Source organism: Symphalangus syndactylus, chromosome 10 (assembly GCF_028878055.3).
Source record: "Symphalangus syndactylus isolate Jambi chromosome 10, NHGRI_mSymSyn1-v2.1_pri, whole genome shotgun sequence".
NCBI lineage: Eukaryota > Metazoa > Chordata > Mammalia > Primates > Hylobatidae > Symphalangus > Symphalangus syndactylus.
The window spans coordinates 68,002,975-68,019,561 of NC_072432.2; the positions used below are offsets into that span (position 1 = coordinate 68,002,975).

The following is a 16,587-nucleotide window of genomic DNA, read 5'->3' on the forward strand; positions in this document are numbered from 1 at the left end:
AATTTTTTGGAGCATTTATTACATTTCTTGAAATTTTGTGTATGTTTATCTCCCCTATCTAACCTGTAAGATCATTAAAGAGAATCTGTTTTCCTAATCACTAATATTTAGCACGACAATATTTTCCCCAAATCGCCAGTATTTAGCACAGCAATTGACAAAAAATAAGTATAGTCATGCGCTGTATAACAATGTTTTGGTCAATGCCTAACTATCTATGATGGTGATCGCATAAGATTATAATGGAGCTGAAAAACTCTTGTTGCTAGGGATGTCTTGATAATCCTGGCCCTGTGTAGGCCTAGGCTAATATGTATGTTTGTGTCTTGGTTTTAAACAAAAAAGTTTAAAAGTAAAAAAAGTATTTATATTTAACAGTAGAGAAAACTTATAGAATGAGGATATAAAGAATAAAGATGTTTTTGTATCTTTTTTTGTATCTTTATATTCTAAAGATATTTTTGTACCTTAATTCATTATTGAAGAAAGAAAAATATGTTTTCATAAATTTAGTGTAGCCTAAGTTTGCAGTATTTATAAGGTTCACAGTAGTGTACAGTGATGTCCTGGGCCTTCACATTTGATCACCACTCACTTACTGACTCACCCAGAGCAAATTCCAGGCCTAGAGGCCTATATAGGGTATAAGTACCCCATATAGTGGTACCATTTTTTAAAATCTTTTATACCACATTTTACTGTATTTTTCTGTATGTAAATACACAAATACTCCCTGTTGTTTTATAGTTACAGTATTCAAGAATAATGCCCAAATTCACTGGGTGGGGGAAATAGTTGATTAATTTTAATAGAAACAAATCTAGTAGTTAAAAGTAAATGACAGAGTTGTTTTTTCTTCAGAAAGTTATTGTGACATAAAATGAGGCAGATAAAATAAAAGCTCTAATCTGAGAGTTAAGGAGAGATGTCAAAGAATTTTAATGAAACAAAAAAGTGGGATAGATTAGATTAGATAGTAGATTAGTGGCACAGTAGATTACTTGCAGAGCTGACTCTTCCACATTTCAGAGCAACCATTTGTCTTTGGCCCCTCTTCAGGGCTTTGATTGCTTTTGTTCTCTCTGCCCCTCTATCTTATTTTCCCATGACTGCCTCTCCCCAGTCGTGCAGTTGCCTCCGATCTATCAGCCGTAAGGTTAGGAAACAATGACTATAAAATTAATTTACCAAATTATATTGATGACTGTTTTGTTTTCCTGCTGTCTTTCCCATATTTTAATTGGGATCACTGACTTTAATACCAATAAATATGTAAATGTTTGAGATACATGTAATCCCTGACAGTGACCAAGGGAGTCAGCCATTTCCCTACTCGAGTGCCAAGTGGCTCATTAGGCTGACTTTGATTTGTAGCCAGTTATGGATGAATGGTGGCAGAATTTCCATTATTGATGCTAAGGGTCTCAGCTATGAGCAATTTAAACTTAAGGTGAAGAAACATAATCTTTATTCAAAGAGAATTTTTCTAATTTCCTGATAATCAACTTATGGAGACAAAGGCAGTCATTCTGACCCACTGAAAGGCTTATTGTGCAAGTAGAATCTTGTTGGATGACTTTTGTCACATGCTGTAGGACAGTTTATTTTTATCACCACCTGCCACCTCTTCCTTCTTCAGGGGATTGCTGAAGATTGAAAACAAATTGAGTGCTAATCATGGAATTTGTGGAAATTAAGAAACCAAGATCTTTGCTTTCATGTTTATTAAAGAAGATCACTAAAGATATTGACTAGAGAATGCTGTGTGCTATTTCAATTACATTTGTTTTTCTTTTATTAACAGGAATTTTGATTCTTCAAGGAAGTGGATCACATTTAATTTTAGGTGACCTGAAATAAATAACAGACATATGGTTATTAATTGCAATGGGTCATTTTCTTGGAAACATATACATTTTCTGCATTTTAATGACAACTATTGGCTTAAAAATATATCTAGTTCAAGGACTGGGAAATCATCTGCTCAAGATGTAGAAAGAAAGCAAAGTCTTTAGTGGTAAGTATTAGCTGAAATATTTTTTTCCTAGAACAGTCCTCTGGGTTCTAATTTAATCTTAGATAAGATTAAATTATATATATTAAATTATAAATTACTATAGTAGATTAGATCTATAGTCTGTAGTATAGAATGTATTTCCTCAATTTATCTAGTAATTGACACACCATCCACTTTGTTTTTGATGTGATGAAATGACAGGGGCCACTGTTATAGGTGAAGCATGAAGCCTTTAAAATTTTACTATAATGTGACACTCGGAACCTAAGTTTGGAGTTTTAGTATTAGAAAAATTACATGTTTCTCTAAGGGCTAAGCTGGTTTACTTTAAACTCTAGGCCCATAACTTCATCTACTGTGATCTCCCCCTTGGTTACTCTGATTCAGTCCAAAATGCAGTTATTGACAATAGTATAAAGAGTTACAAATGCTTTGTAAACAATATTTTAATAACATAGAAATTGTTTCTGTTACATCACAACCAAGGCGGGATTTAAAATGCTGTGCTGGTTAGATCATGGAAGCCACATGTGTATCTCTGAGTGGACACACGTGACAGTATCTACCAGAGAAAAACATTAAAACAAATAGAAACTTAAAGGGGCCAACTGGGGACATAGTTAACATTTTTTTTCCTTGAAATTATGGATTCCAATCTGCAAACTTAAAATAAACTATGATTGTAACTATGTGTACTTACCAGGTATTTCATCTTCAATGTTATCGTGACTTTTCCTTCTTGTTTACTTTTCGCTAGGAAGGGGAGTTGTAGGGGTCAGATTCCGATATTGGAATAGGAAAACTACGTGTAAACCATGGATATCTTGAAAATGTAAATGGTGGAAATGGGTGAAATGGATATAGGTAAGGGAACACAAAAATCCTTGAAGATAATTCATCGCTGTCACTGATCTGTTGAAAGAAAGAAGTTAAAGGGTTTATTTTACTTTTCACAAAGAAGAGAAATAGAACAGCTTTGCTTTTTAAATAACGGGCCTTTATTTTTAGGAAGAGGCTTTAGAAGCTCTAAAATCCTTTATCCTTTCTGTGTGTACTATGGACAGGGAGTTTATTAATTTGCATCATTTAAAAATTATTTAGAGATACTCATGTTCCTATATCTTTCCACTTAAAGGCAAATTTCTCTGGCAATCACTTCTTTACCTACAAGGCCAAGATGAATGTGGTGTTGTGGTACTATAAAATTTCTCCCTTTGCCTTCATGCAAGGTGTTTACCCAAACCACATGTAGGAAACAACCTCTCTCTTTCAGTATCTCAGTTCCTTCTTCCTGCTTTTGCTCTCAATTATCTGTCTGTATCTCTGTTAATTTTTGTATTCTTAACTCTCTGTTTGTAGTTTTTGCGATAAAATCATGCTTTCCAGATAATAGGATTTCCATAAATAAAAAAAAAATCTTTAAACGAGGTTTTCCCTCTTCAAATTTTATTTTCTTTTTATTAAACAATTTTAGTTAACTGTTTAGACCCACATAATCCATGAAGGAATTTGCCACTGGGAGGATCATCAAAGCTGGCCCACATCTCTTAACGCTCAGGTTTCATTTTTTACTTTTTCTGGAATGAGTTTCATAGCGCTATGGCAGAGTGGAGGCCTGAGTTATTAGGCTAGGTAAATCTAGTAAAAAATATTGTAACTCAAATCATCACAGAATGATTCAGATTTCAGTCCAATTCTTACCGTGACATGAGATATGGAGATAATTTCTTTTCTGTGAGCAGAGCTCAAATCCCTGAAGTCTAAACTTCTGTTGAGTGCTAATACCAAAAGCTTTTTATGAATCTCTCCACAGTTTGGGAGGTTTAGATAAATCAATATCTTTAACAACAGTTAGGAATATTTCACATGTAAACTTACACGTAAAAAAGAGAAAAGGTAACTTACACTTCTCTTTTCTCGTTCCTGGTCTTGAGAGACCTAAAGATCAAATAGTGAAATTAATTAAACTCATGCTCATGAAAACACACAAATAAATATACACATATGCATGACAATCTATTACCTAGTATTGTTTCATAATAACCATTTTTTAAAATACCCAGAATTTGTCTAGAAATGTAGAAATGATTTTCCCAAAAAGTCTTAATATGTATTCTTAAATGGCTCAAATTCACCACTACACCAAAGATATGTGGAACTGAATTATGCACTGAACAGTATGTGGTTTATAATATTTTCTGGACTGTAATGACAAAAGGGCAGGTGTTAGGTATTCTTACAGAATACAGCATGTGAAGGAGAAAAAACCCTTAAGATTTATGAATCAATACAAAATATACAGTCATGCATTGCCTAACAGCAGAGATAAGTTCTGAGAAATGAGTAGTTCAGCGATTTCATCATGTGAACATCATAGAGTGTACTTACACAAACCTAGATGGTATAGCCTACTAAATACCTAGGCTAGACAGTATAGTCTCTTGCTCCTAGACTACAAAGCTGTATGGCATATTACTATCCTGAATTCTGTAAGCAGTTTTAACACAGTGGTAAGTATTTGTGTATCTAAACATATCTAAGAAACATAGAAAAGGTACAGTAAAAAATACAGTCTAAAAGATGGAAAATGGTACACTTTATACCTAAACACTTGTATAGGTTACGTACCATAAATAAAGGTTTCAGGACTGGAAGTTGCTCTGTTTGGGTTAGTAAGTGAGTTATTGCATAGGAAGGCCTAGGACATTACTGTTTACTCCTGTGGACTTTGTAAACACTGCACACTTACACTACACTAACCTTATAAAAGCATCGTTTTCTTCCCTTGATAATAAATTAACCTTAGCTTACTATAACTGTTTTACTTTAACTCATTTGTAATAACACTTAGCTTAAAACAAACACATTTTACAGCTGTACAAAAATACTTTCACTCTTTGTATCCTTACTCTATATGCTTTTTCTTTTTTACTTTTAAACTATTTTGTTTAAAACTGAGACACAAACATATACATTAGCCTAGGCTTTCATAGGGTCAGGGTCATCAATGTCACTGCTAGCCACCTCCCCATCTCTTCCTACTGGAAGGTCTTCAGGGGCAGTTAGACACGTGGAACTATCATCTCCTATGACAATAATGGTTTCTTATGGAATACCTCCTGAAGGACCTGTCTGAGGCTGTTTTACAGTTAATGTTAAAAAAATAGTAGAAGGAGTTAACTCTAAAATAATGATAAAAGCATAGTATAATTAATACACAAACCAGTAACATAGTTGTTTATTATTGTATTATGAGCTGTGTATAATTTTTTGTGCTCTACTCTCATATGACTGGCAGAAGGTAGGTTTGTTTACATCAGCATCATCTCAAACACATGAACACATGACTAATGCATTGCCCTATGACATAATGATGGCTACGATGTCATTAGGTTCATTATAATTTTTTTTTTTTTTATAGAGAGGGGATTGCTGTGTTGCCCAGGCTGGTCTTGAACTTGTGGACTCAAGTGATTCTCCTGCCTTGACCTCCCAAATTACAGGGAATACAGGCATAAGCCACTGCACTTGGTAGCTCTGTTATAATCTTTTGGGACCACCCTTGTGTATGTGGTTCCTTGTTGACATAAATATGCGGTACATGGCCATACATAAATATTTTGGAATGTATACATGGATACTTACTGGGAAACCAACAGCCACTGCCAAGATGGCTGTGATCAGAAGGAGAACTTTCTTCATCTGCAAAATGGAGTAAATAAAAAATAAGAAGAACTTTCATTTTATTCATAAATATCCTAGAAGTCAGCTAAAAGACCACGAATTCAAAAGATCCAGTTAAAGTACGAATTATTTGACAAATAGCTCTTTGAGTTTGAGCAAGTCACTTACAATCTTAGGGAATCAATCTATTTGTTAATAAAGAACTTTTTAAAGGTCAAATCAAAGGAGCTTTGTAATTTCATAACTATATTACACCAATTGCTTTAAAAATAAACATTAACATATTATTTAAGAATACTAATTCCTTATGTAACAAACCTACACATGTATCCCTGAACTTAAAATAAAAAATAAAAGAACAATACTTCTACATACTTGATAATCACAAAAAAGTTTCTGGAAGAAATAATGCATTGGTTTATACAGAGAATGTTGATTTGGAAGTAAGCAGTTATTTAGTGATCTCAGAGAGTTCGACATTCCATTTACTAATGTCCATGAAAGTAATGTAGGTGACAGATTTATTTGCACTGGTTCCAGGCAACCCCAAAAAATCCACGATGTGAAGAAGGATCTGTTTTCTTGCCTGCTAACACAAAATCCATCCTGCAGTCCATGGATCATAGAGTAATTTTGACTTTCAAGTTTTATTATTTAATAAATAATAAAGGACTTTTCCAAAGCATTTTATTGTATTTTAATTTTCACTGTAGATTCCTTATCATATCACACACACTGTTAAAATGTGTCAGTTACAATATTGTTAATATTATATTTGAGAAAACTGAGCTAAATTAAAGATTTATTTAATAATTTTATAATGGAGTATACAATGAAACATAGAACGTTTGCATTTACAAATATTTGTCATTAACACAATAAACGTGCATATTACTTGATTTCAAATAACAATGGGAAATTTTCCATATTGGATGGTATCATTAGGCATTAATCCTCTTCTTTGTCATGGTGTGAATGCAGTATATGCTAAAGAATATGTGGGGGGTTCTGGGAAAGGCAATCAACTTGAAAATGGGGATTGGCCGACAAATGGGATCTCATTAAACTAAAGAGCTTCTGCACAGCAAAAGAAACCATCATCAGAGTGAACAGGCAACCTACACAATGGGAGAAAATTTTTGCAACCTACTCATCTGACAAAGGGCTAATATCCAGAATCTACAATGAACTCAAACAAATTTACAAGAAAAAAACAAACAACCCCATCAAAAAGTGGGCAGAGGACATGAACAGACACTTCTCAAAAGAAGACATTTATGCAGCCAAAAAACACATGAAGAAATGTTCCTCATCACTGGCCATCAGAGAAATGCAAATCAAAACCACAGTGAGATACCATCTCACACCAGTTAGAATGGCCATCATTAAAAAATCAGGAAACAACAGGTGCTAGAGAGGATGTGGAGAAATAGGAACACTTTTACACTGTTGGTGGGACTGTAAACTAGTTCAACCATTGTGGAAGTCAGTGTGGCGATTCCTCAGGGATCTAGAACTAGAAATACCATTTGACCCAGCCATCCCATTACTGGGTATATACCCAAAGGACTATAAAGCATGCTGCTATAAAGACACATGCACACGTATGTTTATTGCGGCACTATTCACAATAGCAAAGAGTTGGAACCAACCCAAATGTCCAACAACGATAGACTGGATTAAGAAAATGTGGCACATATACACCATGGAATACTATGCAGCCATAAAAAATGATGAGTTCGTGTCCTTTGTAGGGACATGGATGAAACCGGAAAACATCATTCTCAGTAAACTATCGCAAGGACAAAAAACCAAACACCGCATGTTCTCACTCATAGGTGGGAATTGAACAATGAGAACTCATGGATACAGGAAGGGGAACATCACGCTCCGGGGACTGTTGTGGGGTGGGGGGAGGGGGGAGGGACAGCATTAGGAGATACACCTAATGCTAAATGACGAATTAATGGGTGCAGGAAATCAACATGGCACATGGATACATATGTAACAAACCTGCACATTGTGCACATGTACCCTAAAACCCTAAAGTATAATAAAAAAAAAAAAAAAAAAAAAAAGAAAATGGGGATTGGCTAGGGGACTTTGAAGTTTGCCTCATATTTGTTAACTTATTAGTTTATAAAGGTTTTCTTGATAACTAAGTATGAGATGTTATTCTAGGTGTTGTGTATATACAGGCACACCTCATTTTATTGCACTTCATACATATCTTGTTTTTTACTAATTGAGTGGCAATCTGCGGCAATCCAGCATCGAGCAAGTCTATCAGCACCATTTTTCCAACAGCACATGCTCACTGCATGTTTCTGTGTCGTATTTTGGTAATCCTAGCAATATTTTAAAGTTTTCAGTATTATAAGATATTTTAATATCTATAAGACATTATAACGATGTAATAAGATTTTATTATATCTTTTATGGCGATCTGTGATCAGTGGTCTTTGGTGGTGTTACTTTGATCTAATTATTTGGGGGTGTTATGGGAAAAATAAGTGGCAAACTTATTTGATAAATCTTGTGAATGTTTTGATTGCTCCACTCACTGGCCATGCCCCCAGTTATCTCTTCCTCTCCTCAGGCTTTTCTATTTCCTGAGACATGAGAATATTAAATCTGGGCCAGTTAATAACCCTACAATGCCCTGTAAGTGTTCTAGTGAAAGGAAGAGTCGCATGCCTCCTACTTTACATCAAAAGGTAAAAACGATTTAGTGAAGAAGGAATGTCAAAAGCCAAGATAAGCTGAAAGCTAGGATCTTGCAACAACTAGTTAGTCAAGTTGTGAATGCAAAGGAAGAGTTTTGAAGGAAATTAAAAGTGCTATTACAATGAACACAGGAATGACAACAAAGCGAAAGAGTCGTATTCCCAATATGGAGAAAGTTTTAGTTGTCTGGATAGATCAAACCAGCCAGCACATTTTATTAAGCAGAAGCCTAATGTAGAAGAAGGACCCTATGCTCTTTAATTATACAAAGATGGAGAGATGTGAAGAAACTGCAGAAGAAAAGTTGGAAGCTAGCAGAGATTGGCTATAACATGAAAGTGCAAGACAAAGCAGCAAGTGTTGATATAGAAGCTGCAGCGTTATCCAGAATATCTATCTAAGAACACTGATGAAGGTGTCTATAATAAATAATAGATTTTTATTGTGGATGAAACAGTCTTATTTTGTAGAAAGACGCCATCTGGAACTTTCATAGCTAAAGAGATGAAAACAATGCCTGGCTTCAAAGCTTCAAAGGACAGGCTGACTCTTTTTAAGGGATATAGCTGGTTTCCTAAATTGAAGCCAATGCTCATTTATCACTTTGAAAATCGTAGTGCCCTTAAGAATTATACTAAATCTACTCTTCCTGTGCTCTATGGATGGAACAACAAAGCCTGGATGGCAGTACATATAACACAGCATGGTTTACTAATATTTTCAGCTCACTTCTTAGGAAAAAATGTTTTTTTCAAAATATTGCTGTTCATTGAAAATGTACCTGAGCCCCCAAGAACTCTGAAGCAGATGTACAAAGAGATGAATGTTGTTTTCATGCCTGCTAACACAACATCTGTGCTGCAGCCTATGGATCAAAGAGTAAACTTGACTTTCAGGTTTCATTATTGAATAAATACATTTTGTAAAGCTATAGCTGGCACAGATAGTGATTTCTTTGATGGATCTGGGCAAAGTAAATTAAAAACCTTCTGTAAAATATTCACCACTCCAGATGCCATTAAGACCATTCGTGATTCATAGGAGGAGGCCAAAATATCAACGTTACAGGAGTTTGGGAGAAGTTGATTCCAACTCTTGTGGATGACTTTGAGGGATTCAAGACTTCGGTGGAGGAAGTAACTTGCAGATGTGGTGGAAATAGCAAGAGAACTAGAATTAGAAGTGAACCTTGAACATGTGACTTAATTGCCTCAATCTAATGGTAAAACTTGAATGAATGAAAAATTGCTTCTTATGGATGAGCAAAGAAAGTGGTTTCTTGAGATGGAATCTACTCCTGGTGAAGATGCTGTGAATATTTTTCAAATGACAGTAAATGATTTAAAATACTACATAGACTTAATTGATAAAGCAGTGGCAGGGTTTGCAAGGGTTGAGTCCCATTTTGAAAGAAATACTGTGGGCAAAATGCTTCACATGCTCCAAAATGCTACAACATTGCATGCTTCAGAGAAATCTTTTGTGAAAAGAAGAGTCAATCCGTGTGTCAAACTTCATTGTTGACTAATTTTAAGAAATTGCCGCAGCCACCTTAGCCTTCAGGAACCATCACCTTGATCAGCAGCCATTAACATCAAGGCAAGACCCTCCACCAGCAAAAAGATTATGACTCAGTGAGGGCTGAGATAATTGTTAGCATTTTTGAGCAATAAAGTAGGTTTTAATTAAGATATGTATGTTGTTTTTCTAGACATACTGCTATTACACTTAACATACAATGCTATAGTGTAATCATAACTTTTATGTACACTGGGAATCCGAGAAATTCATTTGACCTGCCTAACTTTGATACTCATTCTATGGTGGTGGTCAAGAACTGAACCTGCAGTATCTCTGAAGTTTTCCTGTAATATCAGTTTGGAAAGTCCCTGATTTATGGATCTTTTAAGCTCACTGTTACATTGTTATAGGTAAATACATTACAAAGCTTTTTAAAGATTATTTAATTTAGTATTTTACATTGAGGAAGATGTCAATTTTTAATATCATTATCATTTCGAAGTACCTTTGAGATAGTGGAGATTCTAGGGAAGTTTTATCACCTTTTGATGTTTCCTATGTATCCATGAGACAAAAGAACACAGTGTAAAAAATGTAGCAAAGTTTTGATCTCTGCCTTTATTTTCTGATATTAATCAAAATTTGAATTCAAATTCAAAAAAGTACCAGATAATCTAATAATTTCGAGAAGACAGGAATGTAAAATTCCAGTCAAGTTCAGCCTTCTACAGGCAGATTGTTCATGCAGGAAATCAAGAGTAAAAGTTATACAAACACACACATGCATACACTCACACATACTCCTCACAGACACACACATACATATACATAGTCTACTTTCTATGTGCAAAGCAACAATGCTGGGTGCTTTCAGGGATACAATGATAAAGCATAATTTCTTCCATTTGAGACTTCCACATGGAAGATGGATACAGATATTTCTTTAATGTAAAAAAAGCGTGATATACACCATATATAGAAATTGCAAAATATTGGGAGTATTTAGAAGAAGAAAGAGGCAGGTTGCGGAAATAGTTTTGGAGAGAATAGAATTCAAGCAGGGCCTTTACAATATAATTTCTTTCAACTGGTTTCAAGAATTATTCAAAACTACATTAAGCAAATAAGTAGATAATCCACGTTACAGACTCTTCCAGATCGTGTCTTAGAGTCAGGACATAGCATAATTACGAGCTATCTCCTTTTATTTTTATACTTATCAAGTCATGATACCCATAGCAGTTTATTGCTGTGTGCTGTAGAATAAATGATTCTCCAGATAAATTAGATGCATCTTCCTAGATAATTAATTTTATTCAAGAGTTTATGGGAAAGACAAATGACTTTTATATTAAAATCAACATAAAATGTTATGGAATGGAATGTAAGTACCGCATATATTTTAAAGATAAAAGAGGAAACCAAAGAAATTGGCACTTGCTCAGACTTTAGAGAATCTCTGGTGGTGCATGTTCCGTCTCTTTGCTGACCTGATGGCCACAAATTTAAAAATAAACCTGAGGCTCTGTTGTCTCACTCTGTCTGCACTCTCCCACACCAGTGCTCCACTCCTAGAAAGATTCATTTATGGTCACTCTAAAATAAATATTTAGTACAGCAGGATGGTGATTTAAAAAAAAGCTTTGCAAACAGAATACTAAAAATTATTTTCTAGTAACTAAGTCTACAAATTCAAGCAACCATTACAATTTAGTCTCCATAATCAACATTTTTATGATTTAAAGAAAAATATATGGAGAGATGCTATATATCTATATTTACAAAACAGATGTTATTTAAGAGCTTTCTTACCTCAAACGTTTCAGTCAGTTCTTTCTCTCCGACACTGTTATGAGAAATGGCAAGTGACTGGCCCTGGAATATTGCAGCTGTTTTATATACTCAAAGGTATAATGGAATGGAGAAATCTGTGGCTTAAAGGCCTCTCCCCTAGGATCAGTTATTACTCATCAACTATCACAATATGTTGAAATTGGGGAATAACCAATGTTTAGTTTCCTAGAAACTACCAAATACCAAAATCTTTTGTGGTTTTTTTCTCCAAATTTTGTGTCTTGTATATTTGAAGCTTATCACTTTACATGTTGTTGCTCCATTGTCTCCTCTCACAATTTTTCCTTTACTTCCCACAATTTAAAATACCTCCAAGCATTTTACTGGTATTGATTATAATCTATTGCAAAGCATATTTGATAGTGCTGGAATCTTAAGAAAATAAAAAATAGAAAAATTGTTAAAGATGGGATTAAAATCTTTTGCGTGATTCTTCTTTCAACTTCTTCATTTTATTATCAGGATTAGAGCTTCATAGATGAGTGAATTGTATTTTTGGAGCACCACAGCATCTTGTTTACTTTATGGAACACTATACGCTGTTTCTCAACTAAAAATTCACTTACAACAGAAAGGGTATCATCATTAAGTGCGGGACTAGAAACTAGAGCCCACAAAACATTCAAGAATTACCTTAAATATGCATGCATATTGCATATGCCTTTTTCAAGAGTCATAAAATTTTAGCTTTAACACATTTGAGAGCTTTTAAGAATATTCTATTATTGAGTTCAATTTCTACTTCAAAAGAGGTTATATAGTCCAGATTGTAGTAGTAGTGCATCAAAGTCCCTTTTCTTCTTTTTATTTTTTCTAGAAATCAGTTCTCAAAGGAACTCACAAAAATAAATTTGTGCTGAAGCACAAATTTAAATGGTTTATATATATAATATAATTAAATCCCCCAAACAACCACCTTAAGGGGAAGGTACTATGATCAACACCACCCCATTTTGAGACTGAGAAGCAGAGAATATTAGTAGTCAGTTTGGGTATTATAACTAGTGTCCAGCAGATATTGAATTGAGCACCAGCAATTTTTTTCTAAAACCCGCATTTATAACTAGTGCCTTACACTGTCACTGTAACAGAAGGTTAGAAAAATCAGCACAAAGCCAGAGAAACATTAAACTACTTCCTTTACCTATAACTTAATGTCGAATTTTATCTCAATGATTTAAAGAAAACTGCCTGAATCAGAAACCTAATATATTAAACCTGGTATGTTATTGTATATTAGTTTCTATTTTGAACAATTTGGGGCTCATAGTACATTTCCCCAGGGATGGGGATGACATGTGTGTGTGTGTGTGTGTGTGTGTGTGTGTGTGTGTATTATTCATTTCCTTACCCAAAACCTTTCAATTTATTCTACTTCAATTTCTTTTATCTGAAATTGCTCTAATGGAGGTTGGCAATTGCCACTGAATTGTGAAAACCATAAATGATTTTCTGTACTTGTGTTACTTCAATTCTTTGGACATTTAACTGTGACTATACCCATCTAGAAATCTATTTTACTCTTCTTTGAGTCAATTTTTCATGTTCTTTTTCTTTTAATAGCAACCATAGGTATTATTTTCTGATTCTTTTTCTTTGATTTATTATACTTGACAATTTATCTTCTTAGTCTTCACTTTCTCTTATAATATAATCTATTTCTGACTCCTTAAGCTATGCCTTCAGCTAAAATTCTTCTCTAATTACCCAGAATATTTTTTTAAATTTTACTGTTATTATACTGTAAGTTTTAGGGTACATGTGCACAATGTGCAGGTTTGTTACATATGTATACATGTGCCATGTTGCTGTGCTGCACCCATTAACTCATCATTTAGCATTAGGTATATCTCCTAATGCTATCCCTCCCCCCTCCCCCCACCCCACAACAGTCCCCGGAGTGTGATGTTCCCCTTCCTGTGTCCATGTGTTCTCATTGTTCAATTCCCACCTATGGGTGAGAATATGCAGTGTTTGGTTTTTTGTCTTTGCAATAGTTTACTGAGCATGATGATTTCCAGTTTCATCCATGTCCCTGCAAAGGACATGAACTCATCACTTTTTATGGCTGCATAGTATTCCATGGTGTATATGTGTCACATTTTCTTAATCCAGTCTATCGTTGTTGGACATTTGGGTTGGTTCCAACTCTTTGCTATTGTGAAGAGTGCCGCAGTAAACATACGTGTGCATGTGTCTTTATAGCAGCATGATTTATAGTCCTTTGGGTATATACCCAGTAATGGGATGGCTGGGTCAAATGGTATGTCTAGTTCTAGATCCCTGAGGAATCGCCACACTGACTTCCACAATGGTTGAACTAGTTTACAGTCCCATCAACAGTGTAAAAGTGTTCCTATTTCTCCACATCCTCTCCAGCACCTGTTGTTTCCTGACTTTTTAATGATGGCCATTCTAACTGGTGTGAGATGGTATCTCATTGTGGTTTTGATTTGCATTTCTCTGATGGCCAGTGATGATGAGCATTTTTTCATGTGTTTTTTTGGCTGCATAAATGTCTTCTTTTGAGAAGTGTCTGTTCATATTCTTCACCCATTTTTTGATGGGATTGTTTGTTTTCTTCTTGTAAATTTGTTGGAGTTCATTGTAGTTTCTGGATATTAGCCCTTTGTCAGATGAGTAGGTTGCGAAAATTTTCTCCCATTTTGTAGGTTGCCTGTTCACTCTTCTGGTAGTTTCTTTTGCTGTGCAGAAGCTCTTTAGTTTAATTAGATCCCATTTGTCAATTTTGGCTTTTGTTGCCATTGCTTTTGGTGTTTTAGACATGAAGTCCTTGCCCACGCCTATGTCCTGAATGGTATTGCCTAGGTTTTCTCCTAGGGTTTTTATGGTTTTAGGTCTAACATGTAAGTCTTTAATCCATACTGAATTAATTTTTGTATAAGGTGTAAGGAAGGGATCCAGTTTCAGCTTTCTACATAAGGCTAGCCAGTTTTCCCAGCACCATTTATTAAATAGGGAATCCTTTCCCCATTGCTTGTTTTTGTCAGGTTTGTCAAAGGTCAGATGGTTGTAGATATGCAGCATTATTTCTGAGTGCTCTGTTCTGTTCCGTTGATCTATATCTCTGTTTTGGTACCAGTACCATGCTGTTTTGGTTACTTTACCATTGTAGTATAGTTTGAAGTCAGGTAGCATGATGCCTCCAGCTTTATTCTTTTGGCTTAGGATTGACTTGGCGATGCGGTCTCCTTTTTGGTTCCATATGAACTTTAAAGTAATTTTTTCCAATTCTGTGAAGAAAGTCATTGGTAACTTGATGGGGATGGCATTGAATCTGTAAATTACTTTGGGTGGTATGACCATTTTCACGATATTGATTCTTCCAACCCATGAGCATGGAATGTTCTTCCATTTGTTTGTATCCACTTTTATTTCATTGAGCAGTGGTTTGTAGTTCTCCTTGAAGAGGTCCTTCACATCCCTTGTAAGTTGGATTCCTAGGTATTTTATTCTCTTTGAAGCAATTGTGAATGGGAGTTCACTCGTGATTTAGCTCTCTGTCTGTTATTGGTGTATAAGAATGCCTGTGATTTTTGCACATTGATTTTGTATCCTGAGACTTTGCTGAAGTTGCCTATCAGCTTAAGGAGATTTGGGCTGAGATGATCGGTTTTTCCAGATATACAATCATGTCATCTGCAAACAGGGACAATTTGACTTCCTCTTTTCCTAATTGAATACCCTTTATTTCCTTCTCCTGCTTGATTGCCCTGGCCAGAACTTCCAACACTATGTTGAATAGGAGTGGTGAGAGAGGGCATCCCTGTCTTGTGCCAGTTTTCAGAGGGAATGCTTCCAGTTTTTGCCCATTCAGTATCATATTGGCTGTGGGTTTGTCATAGATAGCTCTTATTATTTTGAGATACATCCCATGAATACCTAATTTATCGAGAGTTTTTAGCATGAAGGGTTGTTGAATTTTGTCAAAGGCCTTTTCTGCATCTATTGAGATAATCATGTGGTTTTTGTCTTTGGTTCTGTTTATATGCTGGATTACATTTATTGATTTTCATGTGTTGAACCAGTCTTGCATCCCAGGGTTAAGCCCACTTGATCATGGTGGATAAGCTTTTTGATGTGCTGCTGGATTCGGTTTGCCAGTATTTTACTGAGGATTTTTGCATCAATGTTCATCAAGGATATTGGTCTAAAATTCTCTTTTTTGGTTGTGTCTCTGCCAGGCTTTGGTATCAGGATGATGCTGGCCTTATAAAATGAGTTAGGGAGGATTCCCTCTTTTTCTATTGATTGGAATAGTTTCAGAAGGAATGGTACCAGTTCCTCCCTGTACCTCTGGTGGAATTCAGCTGTGAATCCATCTGGTCCTGGACTGTTTTTGGTTGGTAAGCTATTGATTATTGTCACAATTTCAGAACTTGTTATTGGTCTATTCAGAGATTCAACTTCTTCCTGGTTTAGTCTTGGGAGGGTGTATGTGTCGAGGAATTTATCCATTTCTTCTAGATTTTCTAGTTTATTTGTGTAGAGGTGTTTGTAGTATTCTCTGATGGTAGTTTGCATTTCTGTGGGATCGGTGGTAATATGCTCTTTATCATTTTTTATTGCATCTATTTGATTCTTCTCTCTTTTCTTCTTTATTAGTCTTGCTAGCAGTCTATCAATTTTGTTGATCTTTTCAAAAAAACCAGCTCCTGGATTCACTAATTTTTTGAAGGGTTGTTTGTGTCTCTATTTCCTTCAGTTCTTCTCTGACTTTAGTTATTTCTAACCTTCTGCTAGCTTTTGAATTTGTTTGCTCT

General features: G+C 35.1%; 1 protein-coding gene and 1 long non-coding RNA gene across 2 annotated transcripts in view; one reads left to right on the forward strand and one right to left on the reverse strand.

Annotated features, from left to right (window-relative positions):
* LOC134731587 (uncharacterized) overlaps positions 1-1,831 on the forward strand; it is an 89,896-nt gene extending 88,065 nt beyond the window's left edge. Inside the window, exon 4 of the long non-coding RNA XR_010113994.1 lies at positions 1,805-1,831. This is a non-coding gene — a long non-coding RNA (uncharacterized lncRNA). The remainder of the gene's footprint in view (positions 1-1,804) is intronic.
* Positions 1,684-11,820, reverse strand: FDCSP (follicular dendritic cell secreted protein). Its single transcript, XM_055297410.2, has 5 exons — positions 11,762-11,820; positions 5,663-5,719; positions 3,923-3,955; positions 2,718-2,929; positions 1,684-1,851 (listed from the first exon to the last, which is right to left on the reverse strand). Exons 2-4 carry the CDS (start codon positions 5,717-5,719, stop codon positions 2,771-2,773), a joined length of 249 nt encoding a protein of 82 aa, XP_055153385.2. The 5' UTR covers positions 11,762-11,820; the 3' UTR covers positions 1,684-1,851; positions 2,718-2,770.
* Between the last annotated feature and the right edge of the window lie 4,767 nt (positions 11,821-16,587).

Bases quoted from the DNA above. Each gene is read 5' to 3' on its own strand.
- FDCSP (XM_055297410.2), bottom strand. From the start codon at position 5,719: ATGAAGAAAGTTCTCCTTCTGATCACAGCCATCTTGGCAGTGGCTGTT. The intron at 3,956-5,662 runs GTAAGTATCCAT...TTTGATCTTTAG, and splicing joins CAGTGGCTGTTGGTTTCCCA to GTCTCTCAAGACCAGGAACG. The intron at 2,930-3,922 runs GTAAGTTACCTT...TTCTTTCAACAG, and splicing joins AGGAACGAGAAAAGAGAAGT to ATCAGTGACAGCGATGAATT.